Consider the following 26,674-nt stretch of genomic DNA (forward strand, 5'->3'; position numbering starts at 1 on the left):
CCACAATTCATCTTTCTTTCTCATTCGCCCTATTCAGCTTTCATTCTTCCCTCTTTTCTTATTAATAATTACATTTTTATCTTTTTATTTACATTTGGATTTCTTATTTTATAATTATTTTTTATTTATCACAGTCTTATTTCTTAATTTTTTCCCATTTTATTGTCGCTTTGTTACTTACTTATGTTTGTCTTTTATTTATTTCTATTGTTCTTTTAACTATTTCTTTGCAGAGGGTTATGAAATCTTGCTGGTATTCTCCGCCTATCAGGGAGGCTATTGACTCCTCCCTGATTTGAACCCCAAATAATATACATTGGACACTGGGATTATTACGGCGATGTCTACTACAATTACCTGGTAATTACATAATTAACACAAAATTTTGTTCAGGTGAGGACAGTTCGATGTGAGAATATGTCGAACGATATCATAAATTTTCAATACTAACCATGAGAACGCCACATATGGGTGTTTTCTTTCTTTAAACCACGCAACTGGAGGTGTGGAAAAGTACTCTCTTAAACGATTTCCTTGTCACATTGACTCATTACTTTTTATAACTTCTAGATATATGATTGATTTTAAGTTATTAATTGATTTATTTATTCATTTATTCGTTTATTAATTCATTTATTCGTTAATTAATCCACTTATTCATTAAATAATTTATTAAATAATTTATAATAATTCATTAATTAATTCAAAATAATTCATTAATTAGTTCATAATAATTCATTAATTAATTCATAATAATTCATTTACTCGTTAATTAATCCACTTATTCATTAATTAATTTATAATAATTCATTACTTAATTCACAATAATTCATTTATTCATTAATTAATTCATAATAATTAATTAATTAATTAGTTTATCCTTTAATAAATTCATTTGTTAATTCATGAATTCATTGATCCGTTAATTAATTCATGTTAACTGATAAACGTCCACTGCAAAGCCGTAAACGGTCTTGCTCTGCTTGCATCCTGCAACCTGTCGCTACCTTGATTATGTCGTCTTAGTGGTTGGCCTATCCTCAAAATTGCGTTGCGTCTAAGAGCTTTTCGGCCCATTTCAGACGCTGTCAATTTCGCCGCACACTCTCCTAGATTATGAAAAGAATACCTATAAACTGGCAAATTATTCCCGATACTCCAAGAACCAAAGCATCGTTACCAATCAGTCTCTAGGGTTGTCTCTGTATTTAACCCAAAGCTTCTAGCTGATACATCATCCTACAGGTGGCTACAGTATTATACAAATGATAGGACTTGTGCTACATACAGTCTTAAAAGCTAAAAACTCCTATACAAAACCTAAAGTAACAGCAAAATATCACTATTTTACATTACTATCTCGGTATTACTTGGCTTTTACAATGTTTCTTTGTTACGAGGCAAATAATTAACCTTTTTTTCTGCGGGGTATTGTTCTGTGTTCATTGAATACTTTTATACTTAATTAAATAGTATTGAACGATGTTTATAATTTTTTTTATATAAATAATGTTTTATTATACAAATTTAATAAAGAATCTACACAATAAACCGGGTTTTACTCTGATAAATCATCGTTCGATCCTTTCAACCAAAATTAAGTAAGCATTTGATATTTTATAGACGTAAATTGCATTTATTTTTATGCATCATTATTTATCTTTATTATTTTAGACGTAAAATGTATATTGGTGAATAAAGGCCTTTCCATAAAATCAAATCGGCAACAATTGCAATCGGCCTGCATCCAGTATCTCGTAATGCCTTCAATAAGGTAATTTGCCTACCTAGTGAGTGTAAGTCCTATGCTGTGCTTACCAGTTCGTGATCTCAACTTTAGAACCTTGAGGCACAAGTGGTCGGTTGCAAGCAGGGATCGAGACAACTATCAGCTTACTATCAATAAGGACCTTTTTAGACTTCTGTAAAAAGGTCACAGGACTTACGATAAGAGCTAACAAATAAGAGGTATAATTAAAAAACAAAAAAAGACTGAGAAAACCAAACAATTTTAATATTAAACTAAGACAAATAAATATAAAAAGCAAAAATAAAGGAAAATGCAAATTTAAATCCTGGGCGATGGAAGTTAGGTGATATACAAAACGGATTTATATTTTGAAGGCATTGTGAAGGAAAGAAAAAGAGATATGTATGGAAGATATTAAAAATGTAAGAGAGGTGCATGACAATAATAATAATCAGTGAAAAAATATTAATTGTATTAATAATCCCTGCTTTATAATGGAGAAAGAGAGGTATTTTTATGGCTCCCAAAAAGCGAAACCATCAAAAAATTATAAAGGAACAAGTGTCCACCTGTCCACTTCAACTCGCTAATTCGTTCGAATTCAAATTTAAAATGTCTTCTAATCAAGTTAACTAATACACACATATTTGAATCATCAATTATTTTAACATTATAAGTAGAAAGCTACCTTCGGTTCGGAATGTTGATCTATCTGTGAGTTATATAAGTTTCACACATTTCTATTAACCAAAAATTTCGATTCGTTAAATTGTGTTTATTATGTGCTTATAAATATTCCAATCACACTGATATAGCAACACCTTTATCTCTCACAAGGAGCGCTCGAGTCTAAGTGAGACACACGTTACGTATGTTCGTTACTGTAGAGGCCATCGGTTGTTTTGTATTTGACTTTTATAAAATACATTAAAGTAACAAATGTTAAGACCTCTGGGGAGTATCTGAACTGAATAAAAACACATTTTAATGCTGTGTTTATTTTAGGTTTTTGTGTTACAAACAGAGGTCTTACACGTATCCTATCTTTTATAACACACGACATTTTTTTAGATGCTATATTCATGTCCCGTGTGAAAATCTTTCGCATTCGGACAAGAATTCAACGAACTCTTTCTCTCACTGCTTTAATCGCCTTTTTCGTACCAACACTACTTGATCGGCCAGATATTTTTATGTCACGAACAAAAAACATTTTATTATACGTATCAATAGCCCAGTGCAGAACGTTTGACTAATACCAAGCGTATTAAGAATTTCAAAAATTATATTTGGAAACGTAGCTATTTTAGTTACTGCATGTACAGCGACTCGGTTCTCTTTATCACTAAATATTTTACAATATATTAGCGCAAAAATAAGTAAATCATAAAACCAATCACATTTACGTATGTTTATTTTAACTTTAACAGTATATATTTCTTTCAATTTCATTATTTTCCCTCGACTGAGAAACGGAGCACCACATTATAAATGCTATGTTCTGTAGCAAGTAAAAATACGATACACAGTATTTATTTTATATACTTATTTTTGTAATTTATTTACGGAATATAAATTAAAATAATAGAAAATTTATGTATATTACAGTACAAGTTCTAACGAACTGACTCAACACGATATCTCTGGTATAATAAGACTTAGATAATTTAAATTTCATATGAATATTTCTTTCATCAAGTAGAGATGAGCTAACTATAATTTTTAAATTGAATTCGTGGTGTGCGCGTGAGACAAATAGTAGAATATATGTACGTCTAAGAAGAAGCTAACGGTATGTCAGGAATTCAAAAGGAGTTTCGAGGAATCTTATAATGTAATAACATCTTCAGAGATCCGAATGAAGGGAGTGCTGAAAAGCAAAATCGGCAATGCCTGCTGTAAGCTACCGGCTCTCTTTTGTTTTTGTTACCCCTACTGCGTTTGTTAGCAGGAATCTTAACTAGTTATGGTTTTACAGACAGTCTTCCTTGCAAGATGTGCCTGAAAGAGAACGAGACTGTTGCTCAAGTTCTACTTCATCATACGGGGTAGTGCTTTAAAGGTGTATCTGCTACCGAGATGCTGACTAACCGTGATCGCCGGCAACATCAAGACTTTACTAGAATTACACAGGTTGTTGAGCACTGCTTGGTTGCGGAAACCAGTCCGAGAGGGATAAGACAAAATTGGTGGTTCAAATTCTTGAATTGACTTGTTTGCATCTTTATTTACACCCATCAACATTTCTTACAGATATTTTTTACAATTATGCGATTTAACAACGTATTAAATTGTTTATGTCTATTTGTTTCATTTACCGACTAATTGTAGGCAATAGTATCGCATGTTCGTATATAATGTTGTACATTGCGGGCGTGCATCGATGTCTCAGCAGGCCATTGTACGTGAGCAGTAGTGCGGGTCGTGACATATAATACTGGCAATGGATCTTGCGCTTCAATACGAACATCCAGATCTCATTAACGCAAGACATTCGACACCAGGGGATTGTAAGTGAGCGTCACTTCGATGTAGATTCGAATTGGTTGCAGGCTACACTCCAGGGCTGTCCAAAACACAAAGGCATGTCTCAACTATCGGAGATGACCAACAAGTGTTTCAAGTTACTAGTTGACACCCCTGTTCTTAGCAGTATATAGTATACATAAAAAATTCTCCTACCAATTCTCCTAGAAAATCGACTATTAATAGAGAAAACTGAATAAAGTCTGTCACGTCATTTTGGAAATAAAAAATTGCCTAATTTATAATTTTCAGGCATGGGCCTCTACAAAGATTTTTATGGATACATAACATATGCCTCTCTATTGTGACATTCCATAATTTTAAAAGCACAACAACCGCATTATTTGTGGAGAAACTTCCACAAATTTATTTAGGTTTTTTCTTTGATAACCTATCACAAATGTTCTATGATAATTATAACAATAAAAGCAAATGATAAGCAAGCTGTATTATCATTTAAAAAAAACATTACACTATCGTCCAGTCCATAGACGCCCACGCCATATGCTAGGCATAGATCTCTCTCTCTCTCTCGTTTAATAGAATCAGACGTTACCTTGCGGAAGTCCATCCTAAGTAAGAAAAGGAACAATATTTAGCCACTTTCGCACATGCAGTAGTAGTAGTGCAATAAAGTGCACCGCCCGCCAGCCCGCTGATAAATGAGTATGCGGCAAACAATGCGAATCACACAACCGCCACCGCCAAATCACTCAACACGTGTTTCACCCCTCCACGGGGCATCTTCAGGAGCTATGTTACACCGATTAGTACCTCTGTGTTTGGCACTATTATCAGCGGGCTAGTAGGCGGTGCACCATATTGCACGACTACCACTGCATGTGCGGAAGTAGCTAAACATTGGTCCTTTTCTTAATCTCTCTCGTGGCAATTCTATATAATTAATGCACAAAGTTTTAATAACAAAATTTTAACCCGGGAATCGAACACGTGAACTACCATCGCAAGTTCCTTCTACTGTTGAGCTACCACAGCTCAATTTAAAATTCTATATCGAGTTAAAAGCATATAAATTGAAAAGAAACCTTCATTAAATGTAATCTCGCTTGAATTTCCCGCTTACTGGTAATTTGGCGCGACGATAAAATTACTTCCCGGGGCTAAGTGTACTCTAACTATGCTATTCTTTACCTCTATACCTATAATTATTACTTTACTCTAGCATTTTGAACGCGAGTACACTATTAAGTTCAAATTAAATTATGTAATTTTTATTTTAAATGATTAGCCGACAACTTTTTAGAAAGCAAAAACAGAAAGACGCAAAAAAAAAAATAATATTAACTATATTTAAAAGTAAACTAATCATCATCATTATAGATCATCAATGGAAGCCTACTGCAACCAAAACATGAGCCTCCGAAAAATCACCACTATTATCGTTCTTACCAGCATCAAGCGACTTCCTGCAACCTTGACTATATGGTAGTCCAGAACCTTTAGGATGCATTGGCCGTTGGTTGCATGAGGGATATGCCACTGCCACTTTAAATGAGCAATTCTTCGAGCTATGGCGGAGATCTTAGCTCTTCTTCAAATCTCTTCATTTCTGATTCAACCCACAACGAAGCTAAACGTCAATTATTATCTACAAAGTCTTTCTAAAATAATTTTACGTAATTTTCACACGCCTGTAAGAGGTCATGTTCACAATATTGTGCACACTATTTATGATTCAGTAGAGTCTTGATATAAACGAATTTGCGCCCAGAGTCGCTTCGAAAAGGAAAGCAGAGAGAAGGAATTCTATTTCAAGTATAGTGAGAATGGGCAATGAAAATTATTTGACACAGAAGCCAATAGTTTGAAAAATAAAAACTACTCCTACAAGTTTTTATTATACATCACCGTCGTTTAAACTATACAGCCTAATAACTTGAAAACACTTTAAACTTAAAGCCGCAAACTTGGTAAAGTAATATTAATTACATACACCCAAATACGGCGACACGATGATAAGGACTTCAGGTAACTCTCATAGCGAAACAAGGCGAGCCTTAATTTTATACGTAAGCCCCACTTCCTTACAGTTTAAACGCAGTTTAAACCAAGTTTAAAGTGTGCGATTAGCACTAATTAGGCCATTCCGCGCCGACTGGGCCCAGTTTTACCGACTCTTATCGTTAGGGTTAGTTATGTTAAACGAATTAAGGTTTACGTAACTTTAAACTATTATCTTAACAACTCTTTGTTTACTGTGTGAATTTAACAACAACTTCATTTTAGTTAAATCAACTCATGTCAGTTAAATTGCCACTTGTAAAAAAATATTAGTTGATGTCCATCCAAAAGAACAAACTACCTTGTTAAAGTCATAGAAAAATACTGGATTACATCGTATGTGCGCACACGCAAGCCCGCCGTAATAAACTCTCACTTCGACGCGCCTACCTTTGTATAGTGGTTGTGTGAACAATAAATTATGATTTTTTCAATTGCATCCGTTAATCTCATTTCACCACCACAGGTTAAAGAGTCGTTCTTTGCTCATGGTAAGATACATATTTAGAAATAAAAAAAGCAACTGACATAAAGGTGAACACCACATGAGCCTTTGAAATTGTTTTCGTCTTATCCGTGTTCAAATTATTCATTTACACTTTTTCACAAATTTCAAGTAAAAGCAGACTTAATGCCTTTAGACATTCTCTACCAGTCAACCCATGATGATGCACAAACAATTAGTGAGCACACTAAATGTTATAAAAAAGTTAATTGGTTATACAAAACATAATGGTATTTATATAAACATTATACTTTTAATAGTTACATAAATAGTTACATACAAATAAATACTTTAATATGAGGATATGATATATATCCGAAACATCTTTTTAAACAGGTCATTCCAAGGCAGAACGCTTTAGACGAGACAGATAGAATAAAAAATTCTGATTTGTGCAAAGGACAAAACAGTTAAAATTTAATGAGATAATTTGACAACCGTATGTTTATGTCATGATTTGCGTCATGAAATTTCAGGCATGGAGTAATAAGAAGAAAGGCGAAATTTTGGACAAAAGTAAAAAGTAAGGCATAAACTAAATTTTTCCGCCCACAGATGGGCAACCATTTGAGATTCAATCGGCGAGCAAAGAATCGTCGCATATCCGTAGATTAAAAATGAATCGAATAAATTTATTAAGAAAACGATCTAGTTTATTAATAAATTTGCTTTCAGCTTAAAGTTGCAAAATTAAATTGAGGTTCGCGCATTCTTCTAGTCATTTACTCGTTTATTAATCTATCAGAAATTACTAATTGTTATTATTTATTAACGTCAAGGGAAAAATGCTTGAAGAGCTTTATTAAACAGAAACACTATTTAGTTCTTAAATTTAACTCTTCTGTAACAACATCCTCTAATCATCCTGCAGGGATTCCGCATGTGCGCTAATCAAAGAAGACCCCACAATAAACTGTTCATTGTTGTTATTGATTTAACAAATATATTATATTCTATACAGTTCAGTTATTCTATACAGTTCAGACATACTCATGTCTAACATTTATCACATGAAAAACCTTCAACAAATATTTATTGTTTGTCGGATTTCAAAACCTACATGCATTCTTTATAATGTAGAAATGCAGCTCGAGGCACCAGCTCGCATACATTTTTCAGACTTACAAAGTTTAACTGACAAAGTTTCTCTATTAAAAAGTAATCTACAAATATTATCTATACTGATATATTTATAAATGAACATATATCTGTATCTTATAATTTTTTTACTAATGTTATTGCATTGTTCATTGATGATTTAATTCCTGGGATATAGGTAAGAAAGAAATACATTATAATATCAAAACAACTTTATTGTTAAACATAAAAAATCCGTACTGTTCGGAATGATGGAATATTTAAATTTCTTTTTTATAACTTCACTATAAGTATACTATTTTGCGAATATATTATGCTTTTTTTCTTGTAAAATCAGTCATTTAGGAGGCTTTTTTTACAAAAAGCTGCAATCTGAAATCTTAACTAAGTTTAAAACTGCTTTGTAATTATAAGTTTAAGCGTGACAAAAACATCACGCCAAAGTCCAGATCTAAAATGCAGATGGCAGCGACTTAATACAATTCCACGACTAACCTGCTAAACTGAATTAAACGCAGTAAGTCCAACGGGACGTGACTTACAAGTGCAGGCCACATCTTGCGGCGGGAATTCCGGTTCATATAAATTTAAATTTAACCTTAATAATAATTTGTTGCGTGGCCCAAGTTACGAGAGTCAACGCTTACAGCTCTGTAAATTTTCGGAATGTGAAACTGACTCTTTGAGTTTTACAATGTTTTACTACTCTAAAAAAACAATTCTGCAACAATGAAAAAGAAAGAGACAATGTCTATTGTGGGATTACGTTTACGAATTATGATTCTTTTTTTTTTCAGTTGAAAGACGTCCACTGAAAAGCACCGAAAGATCTATGTCGTCAGTCCAACAATTGTGTGACATGCATATGCCGAAGCTCCCGGCTCGCAGCTGCCATTCGGAACACTTCAACCCTAATGACCATCGATTGCACGAGCGGTGTGCTCCGCCCAGTGCCATTTCAGACGAGAGATTCTAGGAGCTACGTCGGTGACCTCGGTTTTTTGCGACTGTCGTCATTTTTTTTAAAAAATTTTACAAGAAAATTATACTTTAAAGCTGAGCCGACTTACTCGGCTACGTACTGTACAGTATAATCAGTACTACAGTGAATGTTTTTAGTAACGGATTAAGTTATTTGATTTTTTAAACGGTTTTATTTAGTTTGACCCGTACGGAATTTGTTTATTTATTTATTTGGGTGAAAATTAGAAATTGAAATTTAAGCACCTTCCCGTTGTCAGATTGATCTGAAATTTGGTACACACATTTCATTTAGGTGACAATGCAACATAATAAAATCAATAACCTTATAAATTTAAGATAGCCGCCGATACAAAATGGCGGATTACATATTTTTCCTTAACCCCCTCAATATGGGTATCAAATGAAAGGGCTACACTAGTAAAACACGATGATTATGTCAAAATTTAAATTTCAAGATGGACGCCGTTCCAATATGGCGGACTAGGTACATATTTTTCCACAACTACCACAATATGGGTATCACAAAACGGTTTAACTTTAAAGTTTTTTAAATGTATTTATTTAATTAAACAATGTAGTTCGATGTTCAATATTCGAAGTAAAAATATAGTTTAGGAAAGAATTGTTCTAACTACTGTATGAATAATATTACAAGTGATAATAAAAAACCAAACTGCAAGCTCTTCTCAGGTAAGGACGCGTTTGGAATTCACATAACATTAAAAAAACCCAGAGATGATGAACCAACGGATGATTAGTGTAGCTACAACAACCGCCTACACAAATTATTGCACTCTGTAAAACTAGGGGCCTTAGGTACCTTTCTCTGTCACACATATCGTCCGTCTTTCTCACTAAAACGACCAATGTGATTGGTTGTAAAGTAGAGATTGTGATTGGTCGAAAAAATAAAGTTAGTTTTTTGTGTTAGCGTAATTTTAAGGTTTGGTATAAATCTGCAATCGAGTTTTAATTTTAACTTAAAGAGACTGTCTCCTAAATCAATATTAATGTAATTTCCTTTAAGAGGCTTTCCGCGTCGGGATTCTTAGTTTTTTTTTGCCTTCGTATATTAGCAATCCATTAAGCAATACATTAAGGTAATTTCTCAGTAAGATTATCGTTTTCCTTTAATGTGATATTTTACCGAGTAATATATTTATTTTTATACATAGAATAAATGGTTACCAAAGAACGTCATAGAAAAAAAAAACACCTAAAGGTTTTCTCAATTAATGTAATAAATAAGTCAAACAAAGTCGATTTTCGCCCGCCACCGCGTAGAGCGTCTGTCGTAGACCCCGCGCGCTACGTGACCGACGCTACGAACACGTAGCAACATTATCAGTGAGTTAGCTAATCGGGTTATAGTTGGTATGTCGCTGAGTCCGGCCGGCGTTTCGCTCGGTGTATGAATGTTGTAATTGGTTAATCATCAAATACTGCTATTTATTAGAGCTATTTAGCCGTTAATTTTGTTTTAACAGGATTATTAGTTTGATTATTCACATTGTAACAGTGATTCGTGCGTGTTGATTGCGTAAATATGAAATTACATTACAAACATTGGTAATTAGTAACGATGATTGCTTTTGAGTAATACCCTACAGTTAATATTGAATCATACATAAATTAAAGCGTTTGTATGAAAGATTCTATTAACATATGTAACTTCTTCAACGACTTCTCAAAGCCGATCTAAATACCCCATCGTCATGCGTAAGTAAAAAATACACCATAATACTATTTCAAATCTTTGATAGATCATAGTAATAGCTTCATTAACTTTTTAAGTAAAATACGGCATATACCAAGGCTTCTTAAACTATGGGCCTCGACCAAAAATGAGATTGCGTAACAAAATAGTGAGGCCGCGAGAGATCTTAATCTCAAATATTTAAATACAAAATTTTCAAACATCACACACCTACATACGAACAAATGGGGAATGCTCACGCGCACACGTGCAATGAAAAATAATTCAATATCACTAACTGTAATGTAAACTAGTGTAGTATTGACGCTCTTCTAGTGTAGTCTTTCAGTATTCTGTTGTAACGAAATTATAGTTTTTAGTGCATATAATTTTTGTAACAATAATAAATAAAATTTTACAATTCTCTGTGCATTTTTAACTATAGATTTTTGATATGCAACATTGTTACTTAATCAATAAATCATATCTTTTTTATATTTATATGGTGATCGCTAAGAAATTTGCGATTTGGGTTCTTGAATGAAAAAAGTCTATGAAACCCTGGCATATACGAAAAATGTATTAGATATTTATGAATAATATGTATAATTACCATTGAAGACTTATAGAAATTAAACATAATTTCATTTCGAAAGTTTTTATCTTTCAATAAGCCACGGAGAGTGATATGTTCTATTTATTTCCGAAATTGAATCAAAAATAAGGAGATCAGTAGACGAACAGAAGCGATAAACATAGGGCAGCGGATTTGTGATTTAAAATGACAGAGGGTATGCCACCTACACGGATAGCTGATATGGCCTTAAGATTCTGTAATGGTGTGGTAACTGTGACAAAAGCTGCTAAATGCAGACCGCATCCAAGCGGTTAAATTGGAAATGTATGAAATAAGCATATCTCCAATGATGCATGTATGGTGTTTGTATTAGGGGGACCAGAAAGTAATATCGCTTTTTTAAGTTATATTAACACGACTACATTTTTAAACAGTTTTTATTTCTTACCAACAATATATTCACCTTCGTTATCAACAACCTTTTGGCATCTAGTGTACAAATTTTCAATGCCGTAGCTGTAAAAATCAATCGGTTTTTGTGTAAAATATGTAGACAGAAACGACATTACATTTTGGTTCATCTAATATCATGTATGTGTGATGAAAATGTTATCGATTTATGACATACAATCAAGTAACGCTAAGCTGACTACTTAATAAGTTTACTTAAACGTAGATATTCTCAAGTAAATTTATTATAATTAAGACGTATCGTATTATGGGTTGTAGAAATATTAATGCATCCCTTGGCGATCACATCGCATGTGGGACAATGAGGTCGTTGTACACTACACACGTGATGCTGTTTGCACGGATCCTGAATTAATAAAAACGTGTTTATTTATGTTGATTGGATTCTAGGATGATCTCGCTTTATCCTTAGAAGGAATGCCTTTACGTTAAATTTTCGTAGGTAGACTTGGGTATTAATAATGTGCAATGTCATTCAGATAATAATATTTAAAAATATCTTTGATTTTAAATAGTTCCTATTCATTATTTACTGTATAATTGTTGTTTTGACTATTGATTCATTTATATATAACTATTTTTGTATATACTTGTGTTTACATTTACATGTATAGATATGTAAACACAAACATATACGAATAACCTGAACGATGAATGCTACTACGCCATCGCTTGCTGCGTGTAATTTCAATCTGGTGTATGGTCTTATATCACGTCGGGGTCCAAAGTACTTTGTTGATTGCTACGGGAGTAGCACCTAACAGGGCTACCTGTCTTGGATCGCCTAGGTTGCTTCGCGAGATCGCAGGCGACATCAAACGCCAGCTGGAATTTCTGGACAAGTTGACTTGAGTAAAGCAAAATCACGCAAAATTAGCACAGTGCCACTTGGTTGCGGAAAGCAGCTCGTAGAGACAAGATAGGACAAGTATATATTAATTGAATATCAAATTTCTTTGGCCACTTGATATTTTAATTAACAAAATCGTCTTTAACTGGTTAGAGAGTAAAAAATTATTTATCATTTTAAACTCTTATATCTTATCCTTACTGTTTTCTATAAAGAAAACAAATGGTTTAAAACATCTACTCGTAAACAAATCCAGTGCAGTCTCGAAGAAACTGCGTTTAAGAAAAGTACGGGTTATTGTATTTTAAATTCCATCCTGCAGGTTGTTGTGGAGTTTAGCGCTTTGTTTCCGCGACTGTAAATGTTTCGTTCAAACTTAAAAACTGTTTACAACTTGAGGCATTTCATTTTAAACTGTTTTGTGAGTTTACAGTTAAGTATTGCGTATTTGCTGTTCAAATTTGTTTAGTTGTGCATTTAATCTACCTTTTAAATAACTATTTTTTAAATAATGCGAAATTTACATTATATAAACACTCTGATTATGGCTCGATGTCTATCCATAAAATGGACAGACTTTTATCTTATATCTTAAAGTTGTCGGAAGATGCCGTACGTAGGTAGTTTTCAACTCGTCCTGCTGGTAATCTATGATGAAGGCCAGAAGTGGATGTCTTGCTGCTGAAATAATGGCGACAATGATGGCTGGCATGTAAGCATTAGCAGTATAATTTCATAATCAAATTACATAAAATTTCCATGGCTCCAAAAAAAAGGCCTCTCACTATATAACGTACCCAATAAAATATATGTAACTACTCATTTCGATGTTGTCGAGGGAGCTTTTATGCTAATTTAATAAAAGCTAGGATTAGGCTTCGTTTCTTTTATGCCCTGTAACCTTCAACCTACAAAATTTGTACGTAACAGTAGAGTGAACTATGTGAATACGTAAAAAAATGGCCTAGCTTAACAATGAAAAGAAAGAATGAAGATGTACCATATACGAATTGTTTTCTAATTGTGTTTTTAAAATTTTTATAGTTGCGGTTCAGTATATCGTCAGTTTAATTCTATGTCTATCTTATTTTTATAATCGTTTTTTTTTATTTAAAAAAAACAGATATATCATCATATTCAGCAAAATAAAATCCTGTGAAACAAGGCGTACAAATTAATATAAAAGACTGGCCAAAGTCACGATTTATACGAAATAAAACTGATTAATTATTTACTATAGGCCAGTAACGTGGTATTTGAAAAGGTCATCGAGGTTGTGTATATAAATACGAGATATAGTTCTGAAGAAAGAAGGTGACTGCATTCCTTATTAAGAAGTTAATTCTTCATGACCTGAATATCAAAATCAGGCTTTCTACCATCTTGAATAACGTTAAAAGGTAACTGTAGAAGCCGGGAGCAAACGTACGGGAGGTCGTAGTTCCATCGGTCACACCAAAGCCTCTCGACATAGGAAAAGATGATGCAGCATTATGAAGACATAGATTACTCCGTGATAAATTAGGAGCATCAACGAGGACAGTGATGAAAGGAGGAGGAAATAAAAATGTCATCATCAAAAATGCCATCGTTAAACTTTTACTGTAACATATAGTCCAATGTTTATAAATATTATCCTTCAATTAAAAACTACAAAGGTCAGTACCTTGTATTCGTTTAGTGGCTTTTGAATCGTCAATTATTTTAACATTACAAGCAGTAAACTACCACCGACTCGAAATTCTGATCAGATGAATAGAGCCGGCGAGGAACCTTAAAGTTGCTCCTTTAAATAAAGAAATTTAACATTTTTGACGTGTTCATTACGTCATTCAGATAAGAAATTCTAAATAAATCCTTTAGCATTTACAACCGCTTATTTCATTTCTTAATAACAGCTATAATATCATTATACGCTCATTGGAAAAACAACGAAACGTATGGGGAAATTTCCATTTATTGTATTGTAAAAAGCTTTTCAGTAATAACGCGGAGGGACAAGTCCAGGGCGGAGTCGGGGTTTAAATTTTTAATGCGAGCAAAATTACAGGGAATCGAAGCCTGAAATAGAAATGTCCGGTCTTATGAAAAATAATAAACGGTTTGATTGCCGCGGTTCGATTGTGAGACCTCTTAATTTGATGCCATAAACTGCCAACTCATTGTAAAATAACAAAGGAAGTAAATAAAACAATTTAAGAAATTAAGAAAACCCCTCGCACAGATTAACTTAATAAAGTATCTCATTTATACCTACTTACTAATAAGGATCATGACCTTTTTGAAAAGTTTGTAATACACTATGTTACTCCGGCAATACCAATCTGCAAGAGTCCGTCCTTAAATTCTTCAGGAAAGTTGCACAATATGTAATAAATAGGAATAAAACATAGTTAAACATATAATATTGTAAGTCTTATTATGTATTTAATCTCATTAAGATAGATTGATGTACATGAGAAAAATAAATAAACTAAATAAAGGTGTGATACTGCAATAGAAAATACAACTGAAGTGTTAGAGGATGGATGAAAGGAATGCAATGATTAAGAAAGGAAGATGGAATTATGGAATGATAGAAGGGAGAAAAAAAGATGTTGTGAACTATGGAAGACGAGGACGAAAATAAAAAATTCATGTGTAAAAATTGTTAAGAAATAAAAAAGCCTGTTCCCAACAAAATAGGGGTAGAAGGAGAAGTCCAAATAGCGGAGGCCTCAAATAAAATAAAAAAAAAGACTTTACCAATCTTCGGCTGTGAGTATAGCTTCACCTAATGTAGTATCGAGATGATCCAAAGCTGATTCGGTTCAACGCATTGCTGCAGTCGCCGCCTTTTCAGTTCACCAATTTTTTCTAACCTGTTTTTATGTCCTATTTTCTATGTGACCGAAAAAATAAACAATACGTTTTATGTACAACAGAAAGGCGAGTAAATGCTGTGAGTTTCATAACTATCGTTGTGTATGTTCCACGAGCAGTCCACGGAATTTGCTACGATCACCTCCTGCGCCAAATTTAAACGAATCGACACGTAATCGGAAACCGATTTTAAGAGTTAATTCGCAGGCCCGTATAAGAATGTGAAGATATGTTATGTTTTAATTTAACAATAAAGTTATATTATCTCTCTAATTATGTATCAGAAAATAAAAATTACATACAACATATTCGATAGCTATATAAAATGCAATAGAAAATATTACAAAAATGTACTGTTTTTGTCCGACAGTTCAGTCATAGCGTAGATAAAGGCTTCAGGTTATTTAATATTGCAAACCTAACTATAAACATTAAATTGAAATACAAATTGTAGATACAATTTTTCAAACACAATATTCAAATCAAATTTGACCTTATGAACTGTGGGTCAAAAGCGATTATACTCGACACAAACACTACTTACTGCTTACCATGTACTTTGTACAATAAACTAACTAATCATCAGCTTTTCAGCTATAGGATGCCCACTGATGAACATAAACCTTCTGCATTGATTTCCAATAGAACCGGTTGGAAGTAGCCTGCATCCAACGTATTCCAACAATCTTAACAATTGTGTACGGCCTGCTAATTGGCAATTCAACTGGCCAATCCGCTGGCCTATGTCAGTTACTTTAATGTTATTAAACCAACGAAAAATTAAATTTTAATTAAAATATCATCTTTATTAATTTCTTCATACAATTAACTCTGTTTCGAATGAACACCTGTATTGTTATTAAATAACCACAATAGATTGATTCAAATTATTGTCAACAAGCCTTTGTGGTTTGTACTATTTTGTTCAAAATGTTAAATTTAATGATAATGTAATTGTTATAAATGAAATTTATTTTAAAAAGATGCGGTTGTAGTGCCGTCTGATGACAATTTAAATATCTTCATATTATAGCATTAATATTGGTCTGATCTAAAAGACAAAATGATCATTCTTACAATTTTAGTCCCGTTTTAATTCAACGCATCACATAGACTATTTAATGGAATCAGGCGTTACCTTACGGAAGTCTATCCCAAGTAAGAAAAGGACCAATATTTAGCCGCTTCCGCACATGCAGTGGTAGTCGTGCAACACTAAAGCTCTGTCACAGAGACTCTGTACTAGGCACTAATTGGTGTAACATAACTCTTGAAGATGCCCCGTGGAGGGGTGAAACACGTGTTGAGTGATTTAACGGTGGCGGTTGTGTAATTCGCATTGTTTGCCGCATACGCATTTATCAGCGGGCTGGCGGGCGGTGCCCTTTGTTGCACAACTACCACTGCATGTGTGGAAGTGGTTAAATATTGGTTCTTTTCTTACTTATCGTTACATATAAGCTTCAAAAAACTTTTATACCCATGCCAAATTAATATTTTTTTGTAATACATTACGACAAGCTGATGACTTCTAGCAGCACAAACTCTACAGGGGCAGAAAAAATATTAAATTATATTAAAAAGTAGACATACCAAATTTTAAAATACTTTTTTTTACTATATTATCATCATTTATTATTTTACATAAATATCTTTTATTTTTGGATAGGATATAGTCACATTACTTGACAGTAAATTAGATATAAATACATCCATCGATGCTCCTACATCAATAACCAATCACCCTTTTATTTTATACTTGTAATAGATGGATCATCTCAACTTTGATGGTTGGAAAACATCTTTAAAATACTAGGTATATATATGTATACTAAATATAATACACTAGAATTCTTCAAATAAAATTAATCACTTAAAAACAGACTAGACATCTTCTTGTAATTGAAGCCAATGTTAAAAAAACCGGATAAAGTCTAAACAAAACAACAAATCTAATTTATCAATTGGTTTTAACGTAAAAGACTCGGTACGGGAAGATCCACGTTAGAACAACGTCGACATTTTCAAAGGGAATTGTCAAGACTGCAATTCTATTATGCCGGATGACGTCTGAACGAAGACAATGGACAACGTTCCCGTACAGTTCCATTATCACTCGTTAATAAATCCGATCCGCCGTCCTTATTGCCGGCCCCCATGAATTCAATCCGTGGCACTTATTACGTTAGCTAATAGAAATTTTATTTCTTTCTTCTACTAGTGGCGTTCGTGAATTTTAAATCCGAGTCTTATCTGATTAATTATGCATAACCTTAAAAGGATTTCAATTATTGTTTCCTTTCACATTAGCGTGTATATTTAATAAAAGAAATGGAACATTTTCAATCTGAATTTCTTATCAAATCATATTTTTCTATTATTTATGTTTATCAATTTGTCCCTGTAATTAATGACATTCAATGTTGTATTTAATGGAATCAGGCGTTACCTTGCGGAAGTCCATCCTAAGTAAGAAAAGGACCAATATTTAGCCACTTACGCACATGCAGTGGCAGTCGTGCAACAAAGTGCACGGTCCGCCACAGAGTCTCTGTGTTTGGCACTAATCGGTGTAACATAACTCTTGAAGATTCCCCATGGAGGGATGAAACATGTGTTGAGTGATTTGGCGGTGGCGGTTATGTGATTCGCATTGTTTGCCGCATACGCATTTATCAGTGGGCTGGCGGGCGGTGCACTTTGTTGCACGACTACCACTGCATGTGCGGAAGTGGCTAAATATCGGTCCTTTTTTTACTTATTCAGGGTTGTGTTTTAGATGTTCACCATCATCATTATCATTTCAGCCGTAAGACGTTCTCCAGGTCCTTAGATCCGTCCCATAGATTCCCTATCAGATCCAGAACAACTTTCGGCAGTTTTTACGATATCACTTGTCCGCCTTGTGGTTGGAAATCCATGACTGCACTTGCCAGTCCGTTGCTCACAGCCCTAAGGCACTAGAAGTCATCTATTCAGTGTCCTATTTCTCTTATTGACTCCTCCAGAGATTCTTCAATCAAAATATTTCTTCATAGATCACTTTAAAAATTCAGATGATTTTAGTTGACCTGTATATCTGTATCTCTGCCGTATTCCCCGAACTAATCAAAAAAAAAAAATATATTAAAATTATCGTAGACGTAAATGTTTTTTTTTTCGAAAGAAAATGAATACCCCCGTCGAGTCTTCCACCAACTTCTGAGGATTCACTTTGGAAATTAAAGAACTAGGCTTTCATTTATTTTCTTTTTTGCGAACTTAACTCCTTTAGGCTTTCTCTATCAAAAAACCCAAGGCAATATAGAGATAAACACTAGGAAAGTGTCTATATATTATAAAAAAGTTAATTATTTATACGAATATATGCTGCTTACACATGGTAAATTACAATATATATAAGTAATTATATATTAAGTCTTCACTTATAATTTAATTACTTAGATATATATTTTTAAATGTCAGGATATATAATGTATATAAATTACACAAACATAAACATATGCTGTATATATAATTCGTTATTTTTTTATTTGCCACCGTTATTGAGGACCTGCCATACTACCTATTTTGTTGCTGTACAGGATTTGATATTATTTAATGATTTTCCTTACTTTTTCTTTTTTTTTGTTGTATTCTACTGTGATTCCTCGTATGATCTTTCGTTCATCTTCTTTCATAATACAATAAGTCTCGAACTTTTTTTTAATATATGACGATTTTACCTCTAACTCTATGGGAAAGTTTATATCCAATTAGAACCCTATAGACAGGGAAATCAAGGTATTACGAGTTGTGCCATTGGCTTCTATTTCAATCAAAACTTTCAATTGTTATTTCGTTATGAAGTAACAATCGCTCCAAACAATCCCGAACAATCCGTTCCATTCATTGATTTATTAACCCTTATCTCGAACTACCCAACTGCGTCCCAAACGAATGCATCGCATACATCGATGCCTTTTAGTTTTAAAATTTAGAAACAACCTGTCAATTCATTATTTACAGCCATATCCCGCTATTTCCGACGAACAATGGATTCTCTCGTATAGAAACTTTCTCAAAACTTTATTTCGAGTCGAAAAGACCGATATCGCTCTTGAATTGACAACTTTAACTATTAAAATTTCACATGGATTGAATTTAGTTGTTAAATCTGTTACGTTGAATTCGGGAGTTCTATGTTAATTCCGTATATAGATATTGTCTTGTAATTGAAAATCGGATACGTAATTGGTTCTGATTTTCGAACTCATTGTAGATTCTATTAGTTTTAGAACGAATGTCATGGAAACATTTGTTGTTTGCGGGCTTCTAGTTCGTATGTTTATACGATAAGGTTCAATATGGCGTAAATTAATTGCACGGTATTTGTTTTCGGTGGAAGAATAAATAGTATGTCTAGACGGCATGACATTTGGTACTGGGAATGCGCTGGCATTAGATGCATTGTAGTTTTAATAATGTTAGTAATTATTCACACCGACGTCGAGTATTACTTCCCTTCTGACTTTTTAATCTTTAGGAACAGGGTGCAGGTGTAAATGTTTCAAAGGGGTAAATGACATTTAATTTATGGTGTATACTATATAAAAATAAATATCTTTCAAGAATATTACATAAATTAATGATAATGTGGTAAGAAAAAAAGCAAATCTTCTTTTTTTAACTAATGGATGCCCTCTGCAAGGCATTGCCCCACCACCTCCCTCCTCCAAGACCGCCACGATCATGAACTAAACAGTGTTTTCGGTCCACCTAAAGAGAGGCATTCCCACGCCATGATGACAAAATTTAAATTATTACATAATAAAATAAATTATTGATTACTATCTACTGTTAAAAACTTGTACTACTATAAATTATATACCTGTTGCATTTTAGAGTGATCACTATATTTGACACTAAATAGTTGTAAAAGTTTTAAAGGTTTTTGCTGACAAATGAGCTACATATTCGCCACTTTAAAACTTTTACATCTCTAGCCAATCACCCTGTATTCAGATGTACTATTCTACATAATAACAGTTAATTAATATTTATTTAAAATATATGTAATTTAGTTATAACAAACCTGTCAGATAATAGTCAAATTAATCGCTAAGAAGAAATCAAAATAAAACCTAACGACCCAAATTAAATCACATAATGTACTAACAATGTAAGTAAAAAAAATAAAATGTAAAGACAATTTATTTTTATATTATTTATATCAAGATAAACATGTATTTAATCTTTTACCTATATTGAATACCTAAACAAAATGACGCAATTATTTTTAATGTGTACCAATTAAAAGAGGTATATGAAACTATTGCATGTTTCACTAAAAGTATATGTGAGTGAAAGTTATTCACTTCGAGACATAGAACTTACAATCACAATGGGTCATGACTAGGTTTTTTTCAGATTGTCTCTGTGCATTGGTAACTTCAAGTAGATAGATCACATAGCATCAGAACAGATGGATGTCAAGGTTTAAGGCTCTAAATGTAAACCACTAAAAAGCAAGCTCAGCGTCAGGTGTCAACCAACAACGAGTTCAAAAGAAGCTAGAAGAAGAAAGAGGACAAGAAAAGGAAAGATGGTAGCGTGTGTATATGCATCCATGTGAATAGGAATTAACCACCCAAACTTATTAATTATTCTTCAAACGAGGTTTTATACTAAGTTAGGTTAAGAAAGATGGCCGTAAGGACCGAAAGGTTCTCGAGTGGCAACAAAGAGTGGGTACGCCCCCGATTCGATGGACCGACTACATAGGTAAGTTTGCCGAAAGTAACTAGATGCTAGCAGCGCAGGGCCGGTCACGACAGCGATATTTGGGGGAGGACCACTATACCTTGCAATGGAAGTCTACCAGCTGAAAAATTAATAAAAAGACATTGAATATCGCTAAATTAACATACCTGTCCATCATATCTCCTTCCGACCTGTTGATCGCAGCATCTTTAGATGCGGAGTACACATAGACCCTAGTGTCGGCCTTGTACCATTTGATGCTGTGCATCTCGCCACAGCTCTTGCCATCTATGCGGCAGCGAAGGCGCGCTGTATTCCCAACCAGAGCCGACGCATGATCTGTGAAACGAAATAAAAATATTAATATATTTCTTTTACCGTCTGCTCATAATGTAAAATTTATTCTATTTTTCTCCCTGAATCATTAGTAGTGTAGAAACCTCTTTGAAGACAACAGGTTTTTACCTCTTCAAAGTTTCATTTAAATGTCACACAAAACTTTTTAATTTGTAATGACATTGGTTATAAAGCAGACTTTGAGATTTCAATTCAATCTCAATATTTTATTTCGGGCGCTTTTAGCATTTAATTATTCTTATATTTAATTGTTTGTTTATGTATAATTTATATTGAAAGTACGGTTACCTCAAAGAAAAATAATTTATTGGACCAACTGTCGTAAAAAAAAATACCCTAATTCGTGTTCCTATAGTTAATGAATAAAATGTATCTTCATATGAGATTGTATCCTAGGAATCGAACTCGCAACCTAATATCGCAAGGTCTGTCCTTGCCGTTGGGCGTACATTGATCGATTCTTCATTACACTGTAATTGAATGTTTTGCGCAAAGAAGTTGCAAGAGGATAGGCAGCATCGTTCTTTACGTATCAATACTACACTGTGATCACCAACCCGCTTGCTAACTCTAGATATAATGGTATCTTTGGGGAAGGTATAGCTTGAAATAAGCGTCTAAGGACTGAAACGACGAAGAGGATGTTTTTATTTTTTTTTTTTTTAAATAAGTGGTTTTATTACATGACTAACGTGAATCTGGGATATTGAAATTTTAATACCGAATTTTAATATTCAAAATTATTAATGGAACTGTTAACAGCTATTTTTATTCTTGTCTATTTATCAATTTTAACAAAAATATACCGAGTCCGCCTTTATATGTATTCAAGTTTATAATGTTAACATTTTACGTTTATATTTTTATTTAGAATTTAAATTCTTCTGCTACTGTATTACTGTATACATTGTTTTACTTGAAAGCTAGTGTTCTTTTAATAATATTTAAAGTCGCATGTCGATCCAAAAAGTTACTCTATGAGATAAGCTATGTAATGGTTTTATTACATTATCGTTTTCAAAAGTTATGACTTGTTTTTGATAAAAATCAATCATTGGAGTGTAAATAAAAGGCATTTCTATAATTTATCACAAGCAAGGACTAAAAATTGCTTCAAGGATTGATTTCACATTATTTTTTTTTAAGCATGATCGTGAATATCATCGTTTCAGATATCCGTTCAGTCTACCCTATAGAATTTCAGTTGGATCGATTGGAAGCGACCTGTATCTAGCATATCCTGAGGAACTTACAGGATTTCTACACAGTGCTCCGGTTTGTGATATATACTCCAGAACTATAAACCCCAGCGGCCATCTTCTGTCCACTGCGAATTCTTACCAATTCGCAGAACTAGGTTACTTTGTTTCTTATACAGATCCCCTGAACTTGAAGAAAAATCCCAAGCATAGACCTCTAGGTCTTCACCGTGGCTTTTTGATCGCCTGTATGCTTGCTAATGAAATTTAAAGTGAGAGACGTATTTAAAAAAAAACACCTCTAAATATTCGTCTGGAATATTTCCTTCGTTTTGATCTCGTCATGAGTAAAGGCATGCAGATAATTAAACCCGTGCTCCATTGTAATTTAAAGAACCCACGCAAACACGCATAACAAAATTGAAATTTTTCTTTGCTCGGAATAATTTGTGCTATTTTACGAAATTTATGCTACTTCATGAAAGTATGCTTTTATATTAAATTTACATCAGTACGCTTGGAGAGATTTCGGGAAACGAACTGGTTGTTATGTAGAATGAAAAAAGGAAATTCATCTTAATAACTTGTACGCTTTTTGATGTAGGTATAATATTTAAATTAAACATTCGAAATTTAAAATATAGAGAACAAATATCACCAGGGTTTGGTCGATGAAAGTCCGTAATAATACGTCGTTACGTACAAAAGGAGGGATACAAAGCTATACAGATATAACTGTCACGTAAATTTAGGTATTTGAATTGTAAAGCTGGAGTGCAGTAGGTAGAAGATATATAGCGCGTACAACAGATGGTCGCAGACATCCAAAAGTTTGCCCGCACGGTAGACAGATGACTGTGTAAAAGTTATCACAAGGCGCTGGATAATGGAAGCTTCCTAGCGGCCTTGATGGAGACTGAGATGATGAAAACATAAGGGGGTCTTTCAAAAAGCACTTGACCACCGTCTTCATCCTGCAGAAGAAGATGTCACTTCAATTGGATGGGGTTTACAACCATTTTCATCTTTCTTAAGTTCCTAATTTCACTATATGTTGACGTTAAGTAAGTTCATGTTCGTAGAGTTTATTTACCACGTATTTATAGCCTTTGTTTTATTCATGCCGCTTAATTTAATTTGAGACACTATATCATGAAACCGTTCGGGCCTCGTAAAAAGATCCGTAGCACTTAACGTAGCACTCGTAGCACGTGTACTACGTAAGGTGCTACGGAATTTCAGACCGGTGGAATTCAGGTTTTTGTGCGTCATTTTAATAATCCCCCGCTCTGAATATTTTCGAAACCGCAACAAGTGTCCGAAGCTACTGCGGATAACATTTCTCTCGACGGCTTTTGTTTATTGTGCACAAGTACAATTATTTTTTAAGCGAGAAACCGACACTTGCTAATCTAAACGTAAAATTTACAAAGTTTTAAATGTATTTTTGTAGTGTGTATTACCAAAAATCCATAATTTACTTAAAAAGAATGTTGAAACATGGTATGAATGATAATATAAAGTGATACGATATTTACAAATAGACATTGTCGTATGTTCAACGAATTTTACTTTTCAATGGATAATCTTGATACGTATAGTTATTTTTTTAGGGAAAAAACTAATAATCAAGTCGAATAAAATATTAAGAAAAAAGATCAAATTTACCAACCATGTAAATGCGGTAACAAACAAAGTGGAGAATGCTGTAATAAGATTAATTTACATTCAATTTTAGATTTAAACTTAGAAAACGAGGTAAGAGTTGTTTCATGTCACTTCATTTAAGTTGCATATGTTTATATAAACTTTTTGATTTTTTATTTAAATCTGTTTATGTTGTTTAAAAAAACAACAAAATACGCTACTGTTACAGTAACAATAGATTTATAAGCATTTAGCCGGTGTGTAACCACATTTTAAATACAAGTTCACCTGTATTCACGATTAGTTGGCGGAGGTGAGCCACCTACAATGCATTTATTTGTTTCTAAATTTCAACTCATATGCATTAACAATCGTCGTACGAAAGCGATCGAATTTTTTTAATTTAAAATTCGAACGCGCAATAGAGGATTAAAATAAAAACTATCGATGTCTGTTGCGGCGAGCAACACGAAGCATTCTATATTTGAAAGCTACAATTTTTTTCTACTTACAGAATATTAGTAGGAAATAAGAATTAAAAAATAAAAGAAACCAAAGAATCTTTACAGCAGAAATGATAAAGCAGTGGACTCTGCAATTCGTAGATAAAGCCGCCTGCCAAGACTTGTAACGGACAGATAAAGCAACTCAGGGACAGCTCTTTAGTCTCACAATCTACCGGCGAACACGAGCCAAAATGATTCCCCTTACTAAGAGATACATAAACTACTACATACATAAAACACTACTACAGATATTTACAAAATGCTAAAAATTATATCGATTAATATCGGTAAAGTCAAATGCTTTGATCCAAGTGTCGTAAATCAAATTTAAATTTTCAAACAAAATAGTTTTTTAGATTAATAATTAAATATAAATACTGATTTATGATACAATTGTGCCTTCGTATAAGGAAACATTCACAAGTCAAGACCTTTCGTCTCCGTGATCAGTGTTTAAAAATTACAAAGTTAATTTATTCATCTCATATTGAAACAATAAACAAAATTATCACTTTGAAATATGTTTTGTGACTTTTATATTAGATTACCACAGATCAATAACATCTTGCAGAACTATTTCTGAAGGAAAATAGATAGTCTTTTAATTAAAAAAGGTCAGAATAATGAAAGCTATGGAGTCGCATTTACGCTTACGTCTGTCACAAACTTCGCGAGTGAAGTGACGTTGTCATTCTGTCTGTTAGTTTGAGCTGTGACAATATGAGAGTGCGACGAAGTTGGCTGACGGTATGAACAAACTTTTGTAATATGGCGTGTGGGCAGGTGCAGTGTGAAGCTTTCGTTTGCGTCTCATTTATCTGCAGCACACGTCCCTGCATTTATTTCGTAAAATTATATATGCTTTATCCTATATTTTTTCACAAAATAAAATATAACAAATTATTTATATCAAATTATTTTTATATTCTAATGTTAGACTCATTTATACACATGTTTATTAATTTATTACACCACATTACTATCGTGCAATTATTATAACACATAAACATTACAATACCAATATAAAAGTACCATTGGCGGTGTTATCGCTTTACGTCATTTCTTACACACAACCTGTGTATGAATTGAAATGAAATTGTGTTTTAATAGAAATATGTAGATGTCTTTCTATTAAAACACAATTTCAATAAAGGAAGGGAGAGATAAGTTAGTAGTTAAAAACTTAATATATAAACAATACATATATCAAATTAGAATTGAGAACTAATGCTTGCACTAATGCAAATGCAGTATTAGTCGTGCAACAAAGTGCACCGCTCGCCAGATCGCGGATAAATGCGTATGCGGCAAACAATGCGAATTACACAACTGCTACCGTTAAATCACTCAACACGTGTTCCACCCCTCCACGAGGCATCTTCAGGAGATACACACCGATTAGTGCCAAACACAGAGTCAAATTGACTCTATTTCTACTTAGGATGGACTTCCGCCTGATTCCATTAAGTATAAAGGAATGCTCTTTTTAATCAACTTTGAAAAAGTGATCACTCGGAAAACACATATGAGCAGTATTCAGGAAGATCTTTAATCAATGTGGTTTGTCGGTGATGACTGTTGACTCTGAAATGTGATAGCTTACAATGGGTATACATGACGATGATGATATTGGGTAAGAATTTCTTTCAAGAAAGAAGATATCAGCACCGATATTTTATCCCTAAGCAGGCATTAGGAAAAAACCCAAAAATGATAGAAAAAATATCCATTATCCGGCCGTAATTGGAAATAAATATAAGAATTTAAATATGACAAAATCGAAGCCGCTCCGAGAGGGTCAGTAAACACGTTTAGCGTCTCATTCCAATTCGCAAATTAAATTTAACAAAGGTCAAAGCTGACCCAGAAATTGTTGTCGAGA

General features: G+C 33.3%; 1 protein-coding gene across 1 annotated transcript in view; it reads right to left on the reverse strand.

The window, feature by feature from the left end:
- The window catches only part of nrm (neuromusculin), a 694,689-nt gene that overhangs the window by 272,284 nt on the left and 395,731 nt on the right, over positions 1 to 26,674 (reverse strand). Inside the window, exon 3 of the mRNA XM_068768211.1 lies at positions 21,251 to 21,422. Within this exon, the coding sequence (XP_068624312.1) occupies positions 21,251 to 21,422 (172 nt within the window). The remainder of the gene's footprint in view (positions 1 to 21,250; positions 21,423 to 26,674) is intronic.

The sequence above is a fragment of the Battus philenor genome, unplaced genomic scaffold (genome assembly GCF_028537555.1).
Source record: "Battus philenor isolate CCGP_79_NKW_IND1 unplaced genomic scaffold, ilBatPhil1.0.hap1 SCAF_25, whole genome shotgun sequence".
Lineage (NCBI taxonomy): Eukaryota > Metazoa > Arthropoda > Insecta > Lepidoptera > Papilionidae > Battus > Battus philenor.